General features: G+C 41.7%; 1 protein-coding gene across 5 annotated transcripts in view; it reads right to left on the bottom strand.

The window, feature by feature from the left end:
* The window catches only part of AHI1 (Abelson helper integration site 1), a 191714-nt gene that overhangs the window by 87376 nt on the left and 79265 nt on the right, over positions 1 to 25073 (bottom strand). For all 5 annotated transcript variants that reach the window (XR_012645037.1, XM_074990512.1, XM_074990515.1 and 2 more), the window contains exon 19: positions 3325 to 3442. Coding sequence is in view for 4 of the 5 variants with exons in the window: in XM_074990512.1 (XP_074846613.1) it covers positions 3325 to 3442 (118 nt within the window). In the remaining variant the exon portion in view is untranslated. The remainder of the gene's footprint in view (positions 1 to 3324; positions 3443 to 25073) is intronic.

Raw genomic sequence — 25073 nt, 5'->3', positions numbered from 1 at the left:
TGGTAAAATCCTCCCAAAATGACTAAAATAGATATTATCTCATAGTGTAGACACAGCCTTAGTTTGATTTTTGGAGGAGGACAAGTGATGCAGACCAATACATATTTGATCATTATGCCTCGTAAAAAGCTTTGGAGTGTCCTCCTTTGCTTCAGCTCCTGAAACTGAACCAGCATGACATCCAATGTGGTAGCACTAGAAGCTACAGGATGCCAAACATTTTAAAATTATTTCCAGAGCAATAATGTAAACGCTACAACAACTGACATTCCTCACAGAAGGGCATCAGGGTTTGTGTCAGGAAAGGCTTAGAATGGTCAAATGCACATGGGAAGAAAAGCTGAAAATGCCACATGTTACCGTTGTCACACAGGTTGAATCCCCTCATCCAGCACCCTTGGGAACTGATCAGTGCCAAATGAGAGAATTTGCTGGACCATGGGAGGTCACACTGGCAGCGTTGTTTTTGATCATATTACAGGTTCAACCTCTCTAGTCCAGCACCTTTGGGATCTAACCAGTGCTGGACAAGAGAATTTGCGAGACTACAGGCGGTCAATATTGTCTAGCAGAATTACCAATGCTTTCACTGCTTATTGGACTCTTAGAAGACATTTAGGGGTAAATTACAGCTAAATAACAGCACAGAACATGGAGACCCCAGGACTAGTGGCTATAAGCAAACTTTATTGGATTGTGGGAAACTTGGCCACACCCAGGTTAAGTGGTCATCTGGCTAACTAAAATCATCCTGAATTATGGGTGTTGCTGGAATAGAGTGTGTCCGGCTGGACAGGTTCAACGTGTACATCTACTAAATTTGCTGGGGGACATCTGGATAAAAAAAAGTAGCAGTATCAGTTTCCTTTTTGCAGCAATAAAAAAGATAATTCATAGCCAGTTCTGCAAGATCCTGCAAGCTGAAGATAAATCCTTATTATTACCTCTATCATCACTAACTGTAAGGTAAAATGCCCAGCTGTTTTCTACTCTGGGGAGCAGCTAGACCATAACATCTCCTTCACAGCAGAGATGGCTGGATTAATGTACCAGTGCTGCAATTTGGTCTTCATCGCAAAACGTCACAAAGGTAGCAAAACATGCCACCACGCTAATCAAATGTTTAAAAGTGGTTTGTTGCATTGTTGACCATGAAGAATTCTGCTCTGGGGATTACGACCCAATTGGCTCAAAATAGAGAGTGCCCCTGAGTATTTCCAGTACTGAATTCAAATCTTATGAAAGTCTGTTTCTTCTGGCACCCATATATTAATACTGGAGGGGAAACACGGATTAGGCCCATGAGCAGACTTTTCATAGTCAATCACACTAAGAATCCCTGTTATAAAAGGATGATTTGCTGCTCCAGATTAATTTCAGTGACAAAATAGGTCCTGACATTTTAAAAGATAGCACACAATCAGGAATACAAGGTGATCAAGAAACACGGTTTCTGTAAGCTGCCACACGCTCATATGGGAAAATAGCTCTATTTTTGTGCAAATGCCATAATATTCAAAACTAAAACTAAACTAACAGAGTTACATTGAAGGACACCAGTAACTTTTCTTTCTTCATATTTGATAGCTGATTGTGAAAAATAAACTATATGAAGGAACCTTTTTCTTTATATTTCTATGAAAACAATTTTAGCACAGCCTACAAACACAAGAGAGAAGCTTGGAAACTGAAAAATACGAGAATTGGTATCACTTAAGATTCTTACAAATTTTCTCATGGGAAACTCTATTTTGCCTATGCATCCTGAAATCTTTCTTAGATGTTATTTCCAGGAATCTTGGTTTTCTGATTGTTCCAAATGTGTATTTGAAAGATGCTTTTGAAGCTTATCTTCTGTAGGGTTGTTTGTATTTTCTCAGTATTACTGGCCTCAAAGAATGTTCTACACTTAAGAAAAGCACTGAGGCATAGTTGTTTTTGGCAACAGTGGGACTGTAGATATGCATGCACTGTGGTAGCACACATTCATGGTTTATCATTCTTTGTAAGAAGCTACAGCCAACACACTTATCTGATGTTTCTGTCTATAGGAAAATATAGGACAGTTTAATTTGGGAGCTATCACTTAACGGAGCTATTACTAATAGCCCAGATTTGAAGTGTATGCGTATGTTCTTGAAGTAGACATTCCAGGAGTTGTAATATTATACTTATTGCTTCTATGAGAGTCTCACACTTTCAAAGCATTGAACAAATATTAATTAGCCTCATCATATACCCATGAGGGAGTTAGTTATTGCTAAGGTATTACTATAACCATTTTACAGGTAAGGAAACCCAGAAAGCTTAACTGATATATCCAAAGTCACAGAGTGAATCAGTGTTGGAGGCAAAATTAGAACTTCATCTCCCAGTTCCTGGACCTGGGGTCAGACTTTTAGCTCATGGTAGGAAAAAGCATATCAATCAATATTCTGAATGAAAAATCTTTTGAGTCTAGCCTTAAATCTTACTATGTCTTTTAAAACTAATTCCGTAAAATAACAGAACTAATTTATCTTTCTCTACCAAACCACATTATACTTTTTTTTTAAAAATCTTAATTTCCTGTTTCTATTTCACTATTATGGTACCCCTTTTTCCTTTCATCTCTTGCCCTGTTCGAAAGTTACAAAATAAAAATATCATAACATACTTTGCATTTGTACAGCACATAAAACACATTTGGGCCACACAATTGCCTAGTCCTTAAAAGAGGATTAACAACAACTTAACAGGTTTCTGTACAATTCTAACAGGTACTCTAAACAAACATCAAATATGCTATTTTGCAATAAATTATTTCATTTTGAAGCAAACGTAAGAATTTCAAAAAACAAAGTTCTGTTGCATGTAATCTTTTTTCTGAAGTCTACTGATTTACTTAAGCATTTTAAATGCCCCTTTTACACCTACAGATTTTGTATTAACATGCTGTAAATAGCCTATTCCTAAGGTAGACAAATTGTTTTTCTCCTTTTCCATTTACAAAAATTATGCATTTTAAAATGTGATTGCTCATTTAATAATGTTTGTTGTGTTTAAAATACCTTGACACAAAAGATTATTAAAAACTAAGAAAATCTAGACCTAAGTCTTTGTACTAAAATCTTAGCATAACAACAAATGCCTAACTGAAGAATAAACAGTTTGAAGTAATGATTTAAACATTGCATTGTATAAGCACTGGCACATATGACATCTGGACTACTCTATGTAGTGCTGAATACTAGATGTGATTAATACAACAAAGTCAAAAACACTCATCAACAAAAACAGCACCCATATATTAGAAACAGTAATCAAATTAGAAAAGAGGCTTACCACTTTCACTAGTGACAGGATACTGAGGAATCAGTGAAGTGCCCGGAGTACATAGCAATCTTAACTTGGAGTGTGGCGAGAATAGCGATGGAGCCGGAAGCATGAGATTTGAGCTGGTCTGTAATAGGAAAGGCAAATCAGAAAGTAAGTTGTAATTTCCTGGGTTACTTACTGATGCAAGAATTAGATGAGAAATGTTTACTTGCCAAAAATAATTATTAAATTTTAGACAGAGTGTTACACTGAAGGCAAAAATATACCAATTTAATTTATTTGCTTTTTTTTTGCAGTGGGGGGAATAGGGAGGAAATATTTCGGAACAGAAAGTTGAAAAATCATTGATGGTTAGAAATGTAAATGAAAACTTAAATGCTTAACAAAAAAACCAGAGAATTAAAAAATGACAGAATAAAAATTTTCCACTGTACAGAAGGAAATATAATGTAACAGCTGTTTATATTTGTAATAACTCGTATTCATATTGAGCTAACAAACCATTTACACACTAGACCAAATTCAGAAATAAAAAAGATCAGTTCATTCTGATACTTTAAAATAAGAGTATTTATGCAGAAAAGGTATAAATATAGTCAGTGTGAAAATTATTCTTTGTAAATTGTACAACGTACACTGAAACACGAGGTATTTCCTTTCTGAAGACTACACAAAAGACACCTGTAGCACACATGCTTATTTCCATAATGACATAGATAGCATACTTGCTATCTGTTTTGCTATAGAGTTTCTTTGCACACATGCAGTTACCACAAATAAAAACTATTCTTAATGTGTTATCCTAGACAACACAAGTAAAATACATTAAGACAATCTGAGGTATTTACATGATCAAACAAAACATTTTCTTGTAAGTTAAACCTACTTTCACTGATTGCCCCTGATCATACTGTCAAACTGGTAGGAAATTACAGTCAAACCATCCTCATAAAATTCACTGAGTTTCACTTACGTAAAATCAGTCTAGTTGTCTGAAATTGGTTTCTTTCCCCAGTAATATATATATAAAAAACAAAAAGGCAAGCCAAGAATTATGTTATCAAGGATGTTCACACAGGCGACATCTACATGAGAGGGTTTTCTGGCAAAACTGGGCTTTTGACAGAAAAAACCCACAGAGCATCCACACGCAAAAATACGCTTTGTTGGCAATTTGCCAACCAAACCAAGCACATCCGCCGGCAGCATTATACCTCTCCCTGTTCAGGTATAATGCCTCTCTTGACAGCGTTCTGTCGAGAAAACAGCTGTGTAGATGCTCTGGGGCTCTTTTGTCAACAGACAGGGCTTCTGCTTCACCAGGCAGCCCTGTTTGCAGAGCTCGTTGGCTGTTCTGTCAAGAGAGGGCAGGGCAGTCTGGCTGCTCTCTGTCAACAGAGCAGATTGCTCTTTTGATCCACTTTTATGTATAGATACAATCTGTCCACAGAAGTTTTGCTGGGAAATCCCTTCCGACAGTAACTCCTGTTGACAGAGGCTTCTCGTGTAGACGTAATCTTAGGGTTTAAATCTAAAACCTATGCACATCCATGGAAATCTTCCTTGAGACTTCTATGGTGTTTAGATCTGGCCTTTGAACTTTAGTTGTGGAAAATAATAAGGACAAACTTAGCCTACTTATATTTTATTACTTTCTAACTTCTATGTAAAGAAATGAAGACAGTTACAAGAAAGATCAAGCTTTCGCTTGCTTTCAGAACTAGTACAGTTTCAAGCACTAATTGTGTGTATTGCAACATACTTTCAACAGTTCTCTAGGCCTCAATTCTGGAAAAAACATGTATTAATTAATTTAACTTTGGGCTTGTCTGTATAAACTATTAGTCTGCAGAAAGCTGGGGTGCAAAGACACCTTGCACTAGCCTGCACTGCACTAAATGTCCATGCTGAACACTGAAAACTTCATAGCGTATTTTGGTGTACCCTGCTTTGAAATGGGAATAGATCAAAGCACAGTACAGAACTCTTAGGCTGTTTCTACACATGCCATTTTCTCCGGAAGCAGCGTGCTAATGAACAGCTCAGAAGATACCAATGAGCCGTGGATGTAAATTTCTGGCACCTCATTAGCATATGGTCACCTGATTCAGAGTCCAAAAGAAGCACTTCAAAGAAGGACTCCAAAATAGCCCTGTAGAAGCACGGCCCCCGAGGATCTCCCGGAAGGAAATTCTTCTTCTGAAAGCCTTGTCTTCCAACAAACTTTGCACATACTAGATAATACTGCCTTAAAATCTAGTTCACTAGACTGAATTTACATTAAAGAAATAAATGCCCTCTTTGAAACTGCCCTTATTTAAAATACTAGCAAATCCACAAAAGAATTCGCAATCCCATTGTCTTTCCTTAAAACACACACACACACACAAAGCAAACACAACCTTACAACAAGGAACTTACTTTTTATAAAATACTGATTTTTAGTTAATTTCAATACTTTTGTTTGAAAATAATTCTTACAGCAATCATCCCAATTCTGCAACTGATTCCATGTGGGAAGATATCTTAGAAATCAAAGGAAGTCTATGCAGGCATAAGAGCTCACCACATGAAGTAAGTGTGTAATCAGGGTCTGCATTTTCTTCCATGACATTAGGTTTCTGATATTACTTAAAAGTCTGTTTTAAAAAATCATTAAATAGTGAAGAAAACTATTACAAAGGGATACAGAAGTCAAACTTAGATGTACAATAATTACTTTGTTGTAAGTGTTGTTTAGAATATGAAGTATGAATGTGCTAAGAAAATATAGTTTAAAAAGCACATTTATAATTTTTCTCTATTTTTCCAATAGACAAATATGTAATACCACCTATGGAACAAATAGAATGAAGCAATCACTATTTTTGAAATGCATGCTGTGGGAAGGGATTGCTAAATACCTTTACAACCACAAGTAAGGTTGGCTAAGATAGCCAACACCAATCTACTCATTTTTCACAACATACTTTGCTTGCTTCATGCAAAAACCACAGCTTTATCAAAGACACAGTTTACTACCATCCCTGAGTTGAGTAAAGCTAGAAGTTATAAAACTCAAAGTTTCTGCAAAGGTAAAAAGGAAACCCACAATAATGTTTGCCAAGTTTAAACAATGCTGCTTTGCATTCTCTTTTTTGTGTTAGGACAGCTCTATGCAAATTATGCAAATACACATTTTCAATGGTACTAGTTTTCATGTTCAAAAAGTGAATTGCATGTGACAAAAAATACTGCAAGATTTGACAAGCTAACAAAAACAATTTCTCTTTTTTCCTACAGCTCAGTTTTATGACCTTTGCAACTGAAATAATTAAAATTTCCATATGTACTTGCAAGTCAAATTAAGTTGGCCAGGTCTGTGTTATTTCTTATCTGGGTAGGTTTTCTTTTTGAGGTTTTGTGCCTCTAGGAAGCTATATTTACAGAAGACTTTAAAAGTAGCTTTAAAATAATAATTTTGTGTGTCTATGAAGTTGAATTTTTTAACCATTTCTTTTGTTCAGTACTAGAATGGATCCATGTGCAGTAATACTTCAGTATAAAATAAAAATATAATGCCACAATTTTATGTGAAATCTGAGACTCAAGTTTACAACTGATATGCAGTATTTTAAAATTTGTATTACAGTAACACAGTGTCCCCAACTGTGACCACAGCTCCATTGTAGTAGGCATTTTACAAACACACATAAAGAGCCAGCATGTGCCTCAAAGAGCTTCCAGTCTAAGCAGGCACAACAGACACAAGCCTCGTGAAATTAAGCATCTTCCCAGGTATACAGATCAGTGTTTGAGATACAGAAAGATTACAAGACTTTCCTAAAGTCAGACAGGAAGTTCATAATTGAACCAGGAATTGTGCAAACCTCTCTCAAATTCCAGGTCAATACCTAAACATCAAGATCGTTCTTCCTCTCTGAGTCCTGTTAAAACATAAGCATTTCTATAATCATCTGGATTACTAGGCCATAGGAACCTGTGACTCCCCTTACAAGGCACATGGAGAAAACAATGATCTTTCTTGAATGAGGGTTAAGACAGATGTTTCTCCATAACAAAATGGGGAGGTACTGCCATTTTAATGGGATTGGCCAACACAATCAGCAACTGCAGTGGGAAGTATATTTGTCTTGCTTAATAAAGGCTATGAAGATTATGTAATCTTTGTCTCTCCCAAGGCTGGTTATTTTTCTGGCTGTTGAAGGGTATATGGGGAAAAGTACATGACATTTTCTTCATCAGTTACAGGATAAAGCTTCCATGGGTGCCAGTCTGGTTTATTGTAAAGGAATACAGTAAACAAAGCATTCAGAGTCGTGTCCCACTTGAACATCTCAGGTTCAGGGTTTTTTTTTGTTTTTAACTGAATGAATTTCATGCAAGCACATTTGCCCTCCTGATGGTTGGGATATGGTGCTCTTTCATACTTCAGGGGCTTCCAGACAAATCATGCAAAACCTATTCCTGTTCCTTCCTACCTATGGACAGAAAGCACTGTGGCATGCTTGTCTGTTTTAATTTATACACATTTACAGGAAAATAAGCAAAAGCCTGAAATGCGTACACAAAACCCTCTTCCTCTACGACATTTATTTGACACCTGCGTTTTTCCCACATATATAAATAAAATTCTCTGAGAGTACCCTTACCCAGAATGGGCAGCTTAATAGTAGTTACGTTTATTTTAAAAAAGACATTCCTGCTAAATCACATCTCTAATGCCCCGTTTCTCCATTTTCGAAACAAAAATGTTTTTCTACCTCTCAGATTTGCTTTTATAACGTTAAAGTTTAATTGATGTTTGTAAAACACTTGAAGAGCCACATCTAAAAACTTCTGTTGTATGTGCAAGTTATTATACGGAAAAAATCAGGTTGGATTTTAAAGGCCTGATTTTCATAAAGACACAAAATTACCACACTTCCTTTGTATGTATGGTAATACTTCACCAAAATTGTTTTTCAAGGGAGGTTTTCAAAACCAAAATTTCAAAATTGCCAGTTCCAGAAAATTCAGCACAACCCTTGGTAAATTGTTTAATGACCAATTACCCTTACCATTAAAAATATACATCTTATTTCCATTCTGAATTTGTGTAGATTCAACATCCAACCATTGGGTCATGTTACACCTTCTTCTGCTAGATTAAGGAGCTTTTATCAATTTTTTGTTCCCCAGGTAGATACTTTAAGGGGCGACTTGATCACAGTCTGAATCTCTCTCTCTCTTTTTTTTTTTTTTTTTTTTTTTTTTAAATACAATGAACAGATTGAGGTCTTTTAGTCTCTCAATTAAGGCAGGTTTTCCTAATCCTTTACGCAGTCTTGTGGCTCTTCTCTGAATCTGCTCCAATTTATCAAAATTCTAATTGAACTGGGGACACCATAACTTGATACAGCATTCCAGCAGTAATCTTACCAGTGCCAATTACAGAGATTATAACACTTGTCACCTCCTACTCAATGATCCCTGTTTATACATTCAAGAATCATATTAGTCCTTTTGGCCACAAAGTTCCATTCATTGCTCATGTTCAGTGAGTTATCATCCCTGACTCCCAATTTTTTTCCAGAAACATTGCTTTCTATCATAGAGAGCCCCATCCTGCAATTTGTAGCCTGCATTCTTTGTTCCTAGATGTATGCTTTTAATACGGCCAAATGTACAACACACAGGGTGCATCTACATGAGGAACTAACTTCGAAGTTAGGCACTACTTCAAAGTAGCCAGCAGAGCATCTAGAGAAGTTACTCACCTGTGTAGTAATGATGGTTCTTCGAGATGTGTCCCCGTGGGTGCTCCACAGTAGGTGTCGGGCTTGCCCCAGTGCCGCAGATCGGAAATTTCCAGCTGTCTCTGTTGGGTCACACATGCGCCGTTGCGCGTCGGTCCTTCGTGCGCTTACGGTCACATGCGCGATCCGGTCCCCGCCAGTTCCTGATCAACCGCTCCGGATGCTTCTGAAAAACACGAAACAGAGCTCCGAAGTGGGGAGGCACGGGTGGGTAGTGGGGCACCCACAGGGACACATCTCGAAGAACCATCGTTACTACACAGGTGAGTAACTTCTCTTTCTTCTTCGAGTGGTCCCCGTGGGTGCTCCACACTAGGTGACTACCCAGCAGTGACCCCAAAAAAGGAGGTGGGTACCTGATTTATGTGCAGCTTGCCCTTGAAAGGAGTGCTGTCGACAGGCATGTATCCTCATCAAACACCCGGTTCGTGGCATAGTGCTTGGCAAAGGTGTCGTAGGATGACCAAGTCGCCGCTCTGCAGATGTCTCTTAGCGCGATTCCCTTGAAGAAGGCCGTCGATGCCGCCATCGCTCTAGTGGAGTGAGCCCTGGGCGGAACTAGCAGAGGAGTCTTGTGAAGCTCATAACACAGTCTTATGCAGGATACGATGTGGTTTGAAATCCTTTGTGAGGATAGGCCTTCCCCTTTTGACCTGGGTGCGAGGGACACCAGGAGCCTGTCTGTTTTCCGGAAGGGCTTAGTCCTGTCTACGTAAAAGGCCAACGCTCTCCTCACATCTAGTAAGTGCAGCCGTGCCTCCTTGCTGGAGTTGTGAGGCTTAGGATAAAACGACGGTAACACTATTGGTTCGTTAATGTGGAACTCTGAGGAGACCTTTGGAACGAAGGCTGGGTATAATCGTAAGACCACCACTTCCTTTGAAAACACTGTGCAGAGCGGTGTCGCCATTATTGCTGCAAGTTCACTCACCCTGTGGGCTGACGTAATCGCAAGAAGGAAGGTTGTCTTCATGGTAAGTAACCGGAGGGGGACCGTAGCCAATGGCTCAAAGGGCAGTCCCGACAGCATGTGGAGGACCAAGTCCAAACTCCACGACGGCGGTAGTGGTTTCTGAGGGGGGGTATAGGTTTGCCAACCCCTTTACGAACCGAGTGACAACCGGATGGGCGAATATGGTTGGCCCTTCCTCTTTGTGTTGAAAAGCTGATATAGCCGCGAGATGGACCTTCAGTGAGGATAGAGAGAGTCCGTCTCGTTTGAGCTCCAGCAGGTAATTTAGAATTACAGATATAGGGATGTCCAGAGGGGTTAATTGCTTGGAAGAGCACCAGGAGGTAAAACGCGTCCACTTCTGCTCGTAAGTCCTTCTGGTGGAGGTCCTCCAACTGCATTCCAGGACTTGTTTCACTCCTTCCGAACATGTGCTCTCTAGGGCGCTGAGCCATGGATTAGCCACGCCTGTAGGCGGAGTCCTTGAGGATGTGGATGCACTATGGACCCCCGAGCCTGTGTGAGGAGGTCCGGGACTGCCGGTAGGGGAAATGGCTGGCAGCATGCCATGCGCAGGAGCAGAGGGAACCATTGCTGTCGGTCCCAGGTTGGGACTATGAGTATCATGTGCGCTCTCTCCCTTTTGGCTTTCTCTAAAACCTTGTGGATGAGTGTTGTGGGAGGGAATGCATAGAGTAGAGGGCCCTTCCACGGGATCATGAAGGCGTTCCCCAAGGATCCCTGCCCTATGCCAGGTCTGGAGCAATACTGAGGGCATTTCTTGTTGTGAGTGGCAAATCGATTTGGGGAAACCCCCATTTGTGAAACACTCGTCGGAGCAGGTCGGAACGGATCTGCCACTCGTGCGTGAGCACAAAGCGTCTGCTGAGTTGGTCCGCCTTTGGGTTGTGGGCACCCGGCAAGTATGAGGCTTTTAGGGTTATATTGTTGGCAATGCACCAGTTCCACAACCGGACAGCCTCCACACAGAGCGCACGAGATCTGGCCCCTCCTTGTCGGTTGACATAAAACATGGTGGAGGTGTTGTTGGTATTTATCCCGACTACTTTGCTGTGCAGGTAATTTCGAAAACGCCTGCATGCACTGAACACTGTCCTGAGCTCTAGTATGTTTACATGCAGTGCCTTTTCCACGGAGGACCATAACCCTTGAGTAACCTTGTTGCCGATGTGCGCTCCCCATCTCGTATGGGATGCATCTGTCGTGATAAAAACAGTAATTTGCGGTTGGCGAAAGGGCACCCTACTAGTAAGTTCTTGGGGTCTGCCCACCATGCCAGTGACCTTCGCACCTCCATTGTGGGTGATACTACCATGTGGATGGTACGGGCTATTGGTTTGTAAATGCTCGCCAACCAATGCTGCAAGCCTCGCATATGCAGCCTGGCGTTCTGTACTACAAACGTGGTGGTCGCCATATGTCCCAACAGTTGTAGACATGTTAGGATTGGGACCATGGGGCTGTACGTCATTACTTGTACCAGGGATTTGATGGCGCGGAAGCGGGCATCGGGCAGGTATACCCTTGATGTAGTAGAGTCTATGCGTGCCCCTATAAACTCTATATTTTGCGTGGGCTCAGTCTTTGACTTCGAGAGGTTGATGATTAGGCCCAACGAGGCAAAAGTGTTTGTAGTGATGTGTATCATGCGTAAGATGTCTGCTTTTGAGGTCCCTTTCAGTAGGCAGTCGTCTAGGTATGGAAAAATGAAGACACCTTGTCTGTGTAGGTACGCGGATATCACTGCCAGTGTTTTGGTGAAAACTCTGGGTGCTGAAGAGAAACCGAATGGAAGAACTCTGTATTGGAAATGCTCCCTGCCTACTGTGAAACGGAGAAAACGTCTGTGTGCCGGATGAATTGCTATATGAAAATACGCATCCTGTAAGTCGAGGGCTGCAAACCAGTCTCCATCGTCCTGTGCCGTGATTATGGAAGCAATCGCAGTCATTTTGAAACGCTGCTTGCGCAAATACCGATTTAGGGCCTGTAAATCCAGGATTGGCCTCCAGCCTCCTGTCTTCCTCTCTGTCAGGAAGTACCTGAGTAGAAGCCTTTTCCTTGGAATTGTTCCAGTACTCTCTCCACTGCCCCTATGAACATGAGGTGGGTCCACTTCCTGTTTTAATTTTGTGTGGTGAGAGGGGTCCCTGAAAAAGGACCTGGTGGGAGGTTTCGGTAGAGGTAATGATTGGAAGGGGATCGTGTACCCCGTGGCTATAATCTCCAATACCCATCTGTCTGTGGTGATGCTTTGCCATTGAGAATAGAACGGTTTGAGCTGATGGTGAAATGTGTTGAGATTGGCACTGAGAGATGGTTTTGATCTTGCAGTCCCCGACGTACCCGTCAAACCTGCTGTCTTGGGGTTTGCCCGGAGGGTGCGTGACCCTGCTGGGGGCGACGTCTAGGGGCCCTGTACTGCTGTGGTTGTTGGTGGCGCCCCTGGTCATACCCCCGTTGAAATTGAGTACGCTGTGGCTGGTAAGGATAATGCCTTTGCTGAGGGTAAAACTTCTTCCTCCTGTACGGGGGGGTGTATATACCCAGGGTCCTGAGTGTGGCTCTCGAGTCCTTGCTGGAGTGTAGGACCAAGTCGGTTGAGTCTGCAAATAACTTCTGCCTATCAAAAGGAAGATCTGCGATTTTTACTTATAGATCTCTGGGAATCCCGGACGTCTGGAGCCACGATTCCCTGCGCATTACTACCGCGGTGGCTGTGGAACAAGCCGCTGTATCCGCTACATCCAAGGCAGTTTAAACTCCTGCTCGTGAGGCCGCGTAGCCCTCTTGGACGATCGCTTTGAGGACCGGCTTCTTGTCCTCTGGAAGAAAATCCATGAGGGAGGTAAGTCTGGAATAATTGTCGAAACTGTGGTTCGACAAGCGGGCAGCATAATTTGCCATCCTCAGCAGTAAGGTGGATGAGGAGTAGACCTTTCTGCCGAGTAGGTCTAATTTCCTTGTGTCCTTATCTGATCCCCCAGACCTGTATTGGGGCGTCTTGGCTCTACGTTGTGACGATTTGACCACCAGGGAATTCGGCTGTGGATGGCTAAACAGAAATTCCATGCCTTTTGCTGGAACAAAATACTTCTTATCTGCCCTCTTATTTGTAGGAGGGATGGAAGCCGGAGTTTGCTATATGTTGGTGGCCGATTCCATAATCGCTTCATCCAATGGGATGGCGATCTTGGATGAAGCCGGGGGTCTCAGATTTTTCAGAAGCTTATGATGTTTCTCCTGCACCTCAGCTACTTGAATGTCCTATGATTGTGCTACCCTCTTGAACAATTCATGAAACTGTTTAAGGTCGTCCGGGGCAGAGATATCCCCAGTGACAACTGCCTCATCTGGAAAGGACGAGGAGGTGTTGCTATGATATACCTCTTCTAAGTCCTCAGGCTCCAGGCTCTGTCTGTATGTTTGCTCTTTGGAGGGGTCTGAATGGGGGTCCAGGTCCCTTGGGGCACTCTCTGGCTGGGAAAGCTGCCATGTTCCCCCAGCGTGAGACTGCGTGCTGAGGTGTCAGTGAGGTGTAGATGGGGATCTACCCCGAGATCTGGACCCTGTGTGCCAGTGTCCTGTATGATAAGGACAGCCATAACAACAGGGGCAAGGGCCCGGCGATGGGGACCTGGACCACGACCGGAAAGTGTAGATGTGGTGCATGGAAGGGCATGGTCGCCGAGATGATGTTGACAATGGCGGGGATCCTCTGTGATAGTATTCATAGGGATCCCTGCTGGAGGTTGGTGAAAAATGTCCAAGCCATGGAGATGGTGCTTGAAGGAATGGAGATGGAGGTCTAAGGCAGGCTGTTGGAGTTGCTGCCCAGTGTATCTCGGGGGGAGAGCGAGGTGGTAATGGCAATGCAATGACTCTGAAGGAGGACTGTGGTGCTGGGTCTTGGTCTTCGCTTTTCCCCGTTCCTGAGTCATAGCTGGTGCCGGGGACCTTGGCACCATAGTCGGTGCCGCACTCGGTTCCGTTGCTTGCAGTGCCGCACTTGGTTCCGCTGTGTGTGGTGCCGCGCAGGTAGTCTCCTCCGGCACCATCGGGCCCCGTGCCAGGTGCCCTTGCTCCGGTGCCGTCAGTGCCGTGGGAGCTGGTGTCGACTCCTTAACGGTCGGAGGCCCTTGCATGGGTACATGCGCCGCGGCCTTCCCACTATGAGGAGCCAGTGGGCTCAGGCCCTGTGCTCCGCTTGTCCGGCTCACAGAAGATACTGGCAGGGATCGAGCTGGTGAAAGGTTCTTCTTTTTCTGCACAGAGGAGGTTAGGGAAGCCGCCTTCCTCTTGTGCAACCCCGAGGATCCTTCCTTGTAAGGCTTCTCCGATGGACCAGGCTGCAGGGCCTTATCAAACAGGAACATTTTCAGCCTCATTTCCCTGTCCTTTTGGGCTCTAGCTGTAAGCTTAGAGCAGTGAGGACATTTCTGAGGGACGTGGGCTTCCCCGAGGCAACGGATACATTTGCTATGCCCATCTGAGGCAGGCATAGCCTCACGGCATGAGTCACATTTCTTAAACGCCGGCGAGGACATTGCTCGAACGTTAAAGTCTTTGAGTGCTAATAGAGCACTTAACAGTTATTCAGTCCAGTAACAGGTAGAGATAATAGATAACGTTTGCGGCCTCAAGATAGCGGACCCGCCTGAGGCGGCCGCCTCCGTGCTTTTTCTTGCTCTCTTTTCAACTACGTACAGGTCTAACGTAAACAACTTCAACTATAACAACTAAGCTATCAACCAATAACTATTAACAGTAAGTAAAACAGATTTTTATCTTTCTCAGGTGTTGGAGCCGGAGTGGATTCTGTCTCCAACCGTTGGCGGTTGAGAAGGAACTGGCGGGCACCGGATCGCGCACGTGACCATAAGCGCGCGAAGGACCGACGCGCATCGGCACATGCGTGACCCGACGGAGACTGCTGGAAATTTCTGATCTGTGGCACCGGGGCAAGCCCGACACCTACTGTGGAGCACTCACGGGGACCATTCGAAGAAGAAACATACGTTTTCCCTTACTTCGAAGTTAACTCCAAAGTAAGGGACCCCAACTCTGAAGTCCTTATTCCATTCCCGGGAATGGAGTAGTGCCCTATTTCAAAGTTTAATTTCAAAGTAGGACATATGGAGATGTCATTTTTGTAGTGTAGACACAGACATAGTGTTAATCTGTGCCTAGCTTTACAAACAAACCATATCACTTTGTAATTGTGACCTGTCCTTTTCATTTGTCACTCTGCCATTTTTGTATCATCTGCAAATTTTATCAGTAACGGCTTTATGCTTTATTCCCTATTACCAATAAAAATGTTAAGTAGCATAAGGCCAAGAACTGATTCCTACAGGACCTAGTCAAAGATGATTTCCCACTTAAACACATGCCATGTTAATTTTGTATATACTAACACACAAGTCACAAACAAGGTGCTGTTGAATTGCAAATAATAACAGAAAGCATATCCATAAAAGCCTCTCTATAATTATACCCAAACAAACCTCATTTTCAGCACAAATGTCATACTATGAAGGTTAGCTTTCTAACAACATAGCTTGTGTAAGAAACTTGTGCATGCCCCTGTAGCATAACAGACTGTCCTGCTCTTGGGCCCCAAAGCCCTCGTACATAGTTGCAAGCAGACTTATTTTGTTTGGGGCAGTCTTAAGTTTGCAAAATCCTTTTCTGGTAATTAATGCCTTAACCAAAATCCCTACAGAAAGATTTTACAGCATAGGAGATTCCTCTTTTCTGAGCTGTTTCTCTTCCAGCAGCTGGCTCTCCCACCACCACTCTGACATGTCCAGGCCCTACTTCTACCTCTCAGCACCAATTAGTTCTGTTCTCTGCAACTACCTCAAGTTGTTTACAGAAGGATGATAGAGCTGAAGCCGGCTGCCTCTGAGAGTGGCAGCTAACACGGAGCAAAGGAGGGGAAACCATGAACTGCTAAAAGAAGAGCCTACATGGGACAGAGATCAATCTCATCCCACCAGGAGGAAGAATATGGGGAAAACAGCCATTGAATGGACGATAACTTTCTAAAGGAACAACTTTTCAAGGAAGTTGAGGGACTGTAGAGGCCTTCAGGGTTGTGCATGATCACTCTCTGCCTCTCTTCTCTCAATCTTCTAAAGGTTAGATTTATGTAATGTAAATGCCACCACAGGTGGAATACAACTCTCTGGTGGTCTCAGTCCCTTAGTTTACTCAGAGAACTGTCTGTGGCAAATTTCTAAGGCACGTATCTATGTTTCTGCTGGCACACACGGCTCAAAAGCAGTGGTTCTAGTATTGGTCTACTGAGGAAGGTAGGGGCAGGCCATGAAAAAACGTATACAAGAAAGTTAACAATCCACCAGCATGCTCCTGAGCTGTGCAATATAAGATCATAAAAGGGGTTGGATAAGAGAAGAGGTACAGATAGTGGATCTACTTGTGAAAATCATAATCCTAATGGGAACCACCTTGATCACTGTACATTCATAGCATCTTTAGCACTGTCCTATAGGTTGATGGATAGACTTGATTTAAATCCTCTTCCTCTAACTTCAGTAGAGGATGACAGAAGCACACAGCCCATTTATTCAAGCTTTGGAGATGAAGATTTGGCCCATAGTGCACTATCCTAGCAATCCTTGTGATTGTTTTTACAAGCAATTGAATCTTAGATACAATGAACAAGAGTACAATTCAAGTTCTGATAGTTACAATCTAACAGATGATAGTAAAGACTCTCCCTGCTCTCACACAGCTGTAATTTCAATTTTCAACTGAAAACATACCCACTTTTTTCTATTTCATTTAGCTTTTCTTCTGCTATTAGAAATTTGTATGATGCAATTATGTAAGAAGCATATTTCTCTGTCAAAGGCTTTTTCGAAGTCTATGAAAGTTATGTGCCGTGGGTAGTTCCACTCGAGCGACTGTTCTACAATCACCATGAGAGCTACTATTTGGTCAGTATAAGACATACAAACCCTTGACATGCCAAGTTGTTCACAATGGTGTCTTGACAGAATCCTTGAGCATATTCTCAGGAGTGCAACAAAGGTGCCTATTGTCATCTTTCCTGTTCTTGATCAAAATGGACTGAATTATGAGCAGGACAACTTCCTGAAGGGGAGCTCTAAAGAGGAGGGTGAGAAAATGTTCTCAGTGGTGTCAGATGGCAGAACAAGGAGTAATAGGCTGAAGTTAAAGAGGGAGAGGTGTAGGTTAGCTATTAGGAAAAACTACTTCACCAGGAGAGTGGTGAAGTATTGGAGTGCGTTGGCTAGAGAGGTGATGGATTCTCCATCCCTTGAAGTTTTTAAGTCCTGGCTTGACAAGGTCCTGGCTAGGACGACTTAGTGGGGGTTGATCCTGCTTGAAGCAGGGGGCTGGACTAGATGACCTCCTGAGGTCCCTTCCAGCCCTATGATTCTATGACAACAGATGGCCATCAACAGGGCATTCAGTGGACACTTTTCAAACAACTAGGGGACACTGATTCTGCTGACTATGATGCCCTTCTTCCACAACGACATGCAAGCATGTAAGAAAAGGTTGCAACATTACACAAAACTGCCTCAACGACTGGACTGAGCATTAACAAGAGAAAGACCAAGACAATGAGGATCAACCAGTCCAACAACAACCCCATCACACTGGGAGGCGATGACCTGGAGCAGTTCACCTACTTGGGTAATATTATGGGCAGAGACTAAGGAACAGACAAGGATATCAGTGCCAGGACAGGGAAAGCAAGAGCTGCATTCAAGTATTTTTGTGCCCTATGGGGCTCACAAATAACAGCTGTGAAGACAAAGCTAGAGATCTTCAACACAAATGTGAAGTGCGCTCTTGCATGGATGCAAGACCCGGCATACTAAAAAGTCTTCAAATCACAAGCTATAGACTTTCATAAGCAGATGCCTGTGGTACATCCTTTGGAACAAATGGCAAGACTCTGTCACAAATGAGCAGCTTTGGAACAGAGCAGGCCAAGAACCACTTGATGTTCACATCAAGAGAAGAAAGTGGGGATGGCCAGGCCACACATGCAGAAAACCATTATGCAGCATAGTCCATAGTCCTTGGAACCTGCAAGGAACATGCAGAAGAGGAAGATCTTGGACAATGTGGAGATGTGCTGAGACTGAAGGACAACAACTGGGGTACTCCTGAAATCAGCTAGAGGTTTTGTCCTGAGACAGAGTGATGTGGAGGAGACTTGTAGATGACCAATGCTCCACTTGGAGTACAAGAGTTTAAGTCAAAGAAGTCATATTTATCTTCATTGCTGAGATATACTTGGCAGAGGAATGGGAGGAAATGAAGAACTGGTTATGGTTCATGGATTCTGCAGACAGACTGGAACTAGTCTCAGTAGAAGTTACAGCAGTCTACACAGCACACAAGAGCCATATCAGACACAAAAATTGAGACCTTATCAGGATACCTGAAAAACAACTTACAAAATAATGCAGTATCATGTTGCTCTGTACTTTAGGGTAACATGCAAGGATGAGATGTCAAACAAAAGCGAAAGCATAATTTGGTTATTAAGTCATTTAATTTAACAGCATATAAGCTACATCTACACTATAGAGTTTTGTCGACAAATTGCCAGTTTCGTCAACAAAACTCTTGGAGCATGCACATTACAATGCATTCTGTCAACAGTAAATCAACAGAATGCAGCACTTTTGTTGACAGCCTTCTGACTCTCCCCCATGAGGCAGAATGCCTTTCCTCCACAAAATCTGTTGACAAAAAAGCCGTAAGGACATTTCGGGGGGGGGGGGGGGGGGGGGGCGGTGCTCTGTCGACAGAGAGGACTTCCAGGTCCCCAGGCAGCCCTGTCTGCTGTGCTTCAGGCTGGATGTTCTGTCAAGAGAGCAGCCAGGCAGTTTGGCTGCTCTCTGCTGACAGATAGAATCACTTTTTCAATCCACTTTGCTGTCTGGCCACAATCTATTGACAGAAGTTTTGTCAGAAGATATCTTCTAACAGTAACTTTTGCTGAAAGATCACTAGATATAGCCATGGCTTAAAAGTATATTTGTGCCTTTGTGCTATTTTTGTACAGTTATTTCAAAATTACATTTGGCTGACACCTTAAAGAAAGAACATATAGGTACAAAATTCTGTAAGCATTAAGATATATGAGCCCTGTACATCTCACATATTCACTGGTTAAAAATCAATTTAATCTTAGTATACAATGTATCTTTCCTATGCATAGTGAAAGTGCAGGGTTCTATTAAATCCTATATAAACACAATAAATTATATTGACAAACTGATTTTTCTAATAAAGTTTCTTTTCTGTTTGCTTTAGCGCTTTTCCATGTTTGAAGTGCACTGTCTTCTCTGCATTGCAATGCATTATTTTGTCTAACTGAGACAATTTGGGAAGAAGTAGTTTACGTAGTAGTAGTTTATGTCTTACCCCATGTGGTGTTCCCCCTAAGCTGAAAAAAACATTTTCAGCTTGTTTAGGGCCCCAAATATCGTATTGTGTCTCATGGATTGTCTGGTCAAGATGCTCAGCTTGTGAGGAAAAAGGCATACATATTGAATTTAAAAACACACACACACACCTCTTATCAATGTCACTCTGCTAAGTGCATCTACACCTTGTTGACAACTGGGAATATGTAATTTAGCAATAGAGCTAATAAATGCCAACCCCACCCAACCAACAACACAATGCCTATGTAGTAAAATAGTGTCAAAGTATCTTTATCTTCGCCCTTTTGACAGGATTATGATAAACTTTGTACAACTTATCTTGTGAGATATCACTTGAAAACTCAACCCGTTGTTCTTGAAAACTCATAACCCACATTCTTGTCCTGGTAAAATGCATGGCACCTTTGTACGTAAAGTTATAAGAAATTCTCCAACGTAAGAAATGTCCCATTCTGCCAAAACAGCCAGGTGTCAGCATTATCGAATGGATGAATACCTGCTTAAGGAGTCATTCTTTTGCAGGAAAAAGAGCATGAAAGAGAAATGTATATGCTGGCAAAGAAACAGCTGGAAGTTCCAATCCACAGACTTTGCCTCCTGAACCTGAGCTGGAAATTACCTTCAAAGCGGAAAATAACTATAAGAAGTGAGAAGAGAGGACACAAGTCATCTCTCTTCCCTTCCTCTCTGTCCACAATATCCACAAAGCCTGAAGAAAAAGGAAAGTTGCAATGAACTGGGGGAATGGTTTTAACAAAAAAGCATCCAGCAAGTAAAACCGCAGAAGAACATGTGATGAGAGATCCTTCTGCTTTAAATTCACTTAGCTTGTTAATCTTTTGTGTTTTACTTTGTATTTCTTTACAACCTATTCAAACTTCTATGCCTCAATACTTGTAATCACTTTTAAATCAATATTTCTGTAGTCAATAAACTATTTTGTTTTATCTAAAACAATGTATATGTAGACAGACTGAAGTGTTTGGGAAACTCCATTTGAGATAACAAGGTTTATGCATATAGTTTTCCATTAATGAAATGACAGACTTTCTATGAGCTTGTGCTGTCCAGGAGAGTATGAGGCAGTAGAAGACACATTCCTTGGGAAAGGCCTAGGACTAGGAATTTACTGATGTTGCTCTGTAATGAATTTCAGGAGTCATTGGCAAGAGCACGCATATGCAATATAGCTGGAAATAATTTACATGGTAGAAGCTGTGTAAAAGTAGATCAGGAATTGTCAATTTCACAGCCTAAAAGTGTAGAAAGGTAGCCCAGGTTGGAGAATTGAGAGGATACAGCTATTCAACACACAGAATGTCACATCAAGAAATGCTTTCCATCTGTAACCTATTACCACTACAAAAATCTCATTAATAATAAACTCTGCAAGTCTCTCATATGTTTTTTTCTGGCTTTGTTTTACACCTCAAGACTTCCCCTCTACCTTTATTTATTTTACTAGTTTAGGCATCTGATTGTTTGCAGACTATACGCAATGTGTTTGTAGAGTATTATCCTGTAATTCAACTGGGTGCCAAAAGAACATATCAAGGCAGAGTTGTCCCATTACTGTGCGTGTGTGTGTGCATAGGTAAAATAAATTTAATATATGCCTGCAATAATCCTTTTAGGTGTGAGAATCTATTGAAAAGGTGTGGGAAACTATTGCAATATCATTTTACATCCTGTTCTCTACCACGGACACATTTAGAAGTATTTAAAAATATACAGAAGAAATACTATTTTTTCAAATTAGCAGATAAATACAACTTTAGGTAGGATTTAGAACACAGTACTCATAATGCAATATAAACATGAGTTGAATCCTAAATCTTGGATTACACACATGTTTCTACTGCATTATGAGAACTATGTTCTAAATTCTTGTTTTGTTTCTAAATTCCATAAGGATGTAACTAGATTGGGATTACGAATCCTACTGCAAAGATGGCAAATGACTAAGCTTTAATAAGTAGTATGGTACAATATTTATTACTGTACCATTTTTGTAGATTTAAATGTTTTAAATTTGGCATGAAAAAAGTTTATTATTTCTAATTAAAAGTAGCATTAGATTCATGGTCCCACTTCAAATATGGGATGACCAATTTAATAAAAATAGCTCCCTAGAATTGTGCACGCAAGTTTATTTTGTGGGAAAGCTAAAGCTTTCTTGGGTAGAGAAAAGGGGCAAATTCAGCACATATTAAAGAATATCATATCTGAGAGGTGGTAGATGAAGATTTTCTAAAATAGAGTTGATCTACTACAGGTGCTCCACTCTTTCTGCATATACCAGCACTCAAAACTCCACAAAACTAATACCATTTTTACAAAGTTTGGATCATTTCGTTTATACTCATCTTTTCTGTTTCCACAAGGAAACCTGTAAAAGCTGTTACAGGAACCCATATCTTTCTGATGTGAATTCAAAGCCAAACTTGTTACACAAGGTACTCCAGGATGCGCTAGATGAGGGAAGGCCTTGAGGCAAGAGAGCATGCAGGGAGATCCTCAACAGTGTAAATTTGCAATGGTGCTATGACAATTTACATAAGCTAAGGAGCTGCCTCTTGCTATTTCATTCTGATAAAAAGGTCACTTTGCCAGCTTAATCATTTAGATCATTGCTTTTCAACCTTTGAACCCCTACGAGTCTGAAACTATGTCAATGGGGGTCTATGAAAGATTGTCAATATTTTAGAACACTAGTTTTCAGCTTGTTCATGATCCACAGGAGCCTGTATGGTATGCCTAAGACTTTAAAAGGGGTCCACATTGCAATTTAAAAAATTTCAGGGAATCACAAATAAAAAATGGTTGAAAACCAATGGCTTAGATCATAGTGTTAGTATCATGTTACATCAGTGCTCCAAACTTTTGTTCAAAAGGCTGCATGCTTTTTCAGAATAGTAGGGGCACGATTTCTGTAGATTTTTGGGGGTTTACCAGTGGGGATATATTTTACATTTCAAATATATATTTTTAAGGGGACACTTCAAAGGATTTTCCAAAATCCGACACTGTAATCATATAGAACACTGCTAAATTAGCACTGTGAGAGTGATTAGAAGTCACCTGTAGTAAAAAGCTCCTACTTTCTTTCATATTAAAGGTTCTCTGAGGTAATTATATGCTGGAAGACCACAAAACCACAATGATTTTTACAGTTTGTATGAAGGAGAGCTCTCAATTTTAAAACATTACCTTCTGGTCTCGTTATTCTGAAAAGCCTTCAAACCTGTACTGTGTAAAGGTTTACAGTAAATGAAAATTTTCAGTTCTCACTAACACTTTTTTCAATAAATGTTTCCAAAAACTATTGAGAAAAGTGCATGAAAAAACCGTAAAAAATTGGGAGAAATAGTATTTTGTCCTCAGAGGTAAATCAGCCAATATTTAACTTACTCCAGTACCAAGGAAGAAAAACTGACTTATTACAAGTGCTGCAAAATACTAAGTTCTCTTACTTCTACAATTAAAGCAAAGAAGTAAGTAGTTTAATTTGGGATATTTTAAAAGTGTCATTTTACAGTCCTAATATAATGTTATGAAATCTCCTCCCCATAAACACATAATAAGAAATAATATACAACCTTCTCATACCACAAAAGCTAAATTGGTATTTTTGCTGATAACATAGTGGAAATTCTACTACACAAAAGAGAGAAATTTAATACACAGAATTTTTAGTGATTTGCTATGTAGATGAACATTTAGGTATTAAATATTTTGTCGCTTACGTTTACTTTGAATGGAGATAAGTTATCAACATTAATCCCCTAAAGCACTGATAAATCGTAAGTGCTACCAAGATCTACTGTACTGCATATCGATCCAATTTCTCTAAGAAGCAGAGGTCAACCATCAATATCTGATTCACAAAGAAAAATTAGGCAACTCTTTTAAGCTTAAAAGGATTTATAGTAACTCACTTTACTGAATGATCTCCTGACTTGCTAGTGCTGTGAATTATTGAATCTTGGTCTCAGCTTTTTGCTTTAGCACCCATTCTCTGAGCTAGGAAAGGATAGGAATGCTTCCAAGGCTGCAGAGAAAAGGAAGCCTCTTGCTTTATCTTCTAATACTTCCCCACTGTCAGGAAAGAAGCAAGGCTGACTGCATGCCAAGAGAGGCAAAGAAAGTAGTGTCCACAACACAACTGAAAATAATTCTTCAGAGCTCATGCAAAAGATGTCCCAGAATGGAGAAGAATATAAAAGGAATAAATAGAATATATGCTTATATACAATCAGATCAAAACTGAGCCCATATGATTAATTTTTTCAGCGTAGCTGACTAACTTTCCCAGGCAGAATGCAGGTATTTGCCAACTTATTTATGAAAAGCTCACTTACATAAGAAAAAAGAAGTTACTTACCGTAGTAACGGTGGTTCTTCGAGATGTGTCCCCGTGGGTGCTCCACAATAGATTTTGGGCTCGCCCGGCACCACAGATCGGAAATCTTCCAGCAGTTTCTCCTGGATCGCGCATGCGCCGGAGCGCACCGCTCCCCTGCGCGCCCCCGGCCACATGCACGATCCGGTCCCCGCCCGTTCCTTGACCAACCGCCTCGAATGCTCCTGAAAAACACTAGACAGAGATCCGAAGCGGGGAGGATGGGCGGGTGGTGGAGCACCCACGGGGACACATCTCGAAGAACCACCGTTACTACGGTGAGTAACTTCTCTTTCTCTTTTGAGTGTCCCCGTGGGTGCTCCACAATAGGCGACTACCCAGCAGTAACCCAAGAAAGGAGGTGGGTAATCGGTTTATGTGCAGCTTGCCCCCGAGAGGACTGCTGTTGACAGACGGGTATCCTCTTGGAATACCCGATGTAGGGCATAATGCTCGGCGAAGGTGTCATAGGATGACCAGGTCGCCGCTCTACAGATGTCTTTTAACGCAATGCCCTTGAAGCCGCCACCGCGCTGGTGGAGTGAGCCCTAGGTGGAGCGAGCAAAGTGGTCTTTTGAAGCCCGTAGAACATTTTTATACAGGACACAACGTGCTTTGAAATTCTCTGTGAAGAGAGGCCTTCCCCTTTTGACCTGGGAGCGAGAGACACTAGGAGCCTGTCCGTTTTCCAGAAGGACTTAGTTCTGTCTATGTAGAAGGCCAACGCCCTCCTCACATCCAGGAGATGCAGGCGTGCCTCTTTGCTGGAGCTGTGAGGCTTCGGGTAAAACGAGGGTAAAACTATTGGTTCGTTAAGATGGAACTCTGAAGAAACTTTTGGAACAAAGGCTGGGTGCAGCCTTAAGGTTACCACCTCCTTTGATAATACTGTGCAGGGCGGCGTTGCCATCACTGCTGCGAGCTCACTCACCCTGTGAGCTGATGTAATTGCAAGGAGGAAGGTTGTTTTTATCGTAAGGAGACGTAGGGGAACTGTGACTAATGGTTCAAAAGGTGGACCCGTTAGCGTGCTGAGCACCAAGTCCAAGTTCCACGATGGTGGAAGTGGTTTCCGAGGGGGGTACAGGTTTACCAGCCCTTTCAAGAACCTGGTAACG

Source organism: Carettochelys insculpta, chromosome 3 (assembly GCF_033958435.1).
Source record: "Carettochelys insculpta isolate YL-2023 chromosome 3, ASM3395843v1, whole genome shotgun sequence".
NCBI lineage: Eukaryota > Metazoa > Chordata > Testudines > Carettochelyidae > Carettochelys > Carettochelys insculpta.
The sequence above is the reverse complement of the archived record's forward strand: the minus strand, read 5'-3'. Positions and strand labels throughout refer to the sequence as shown.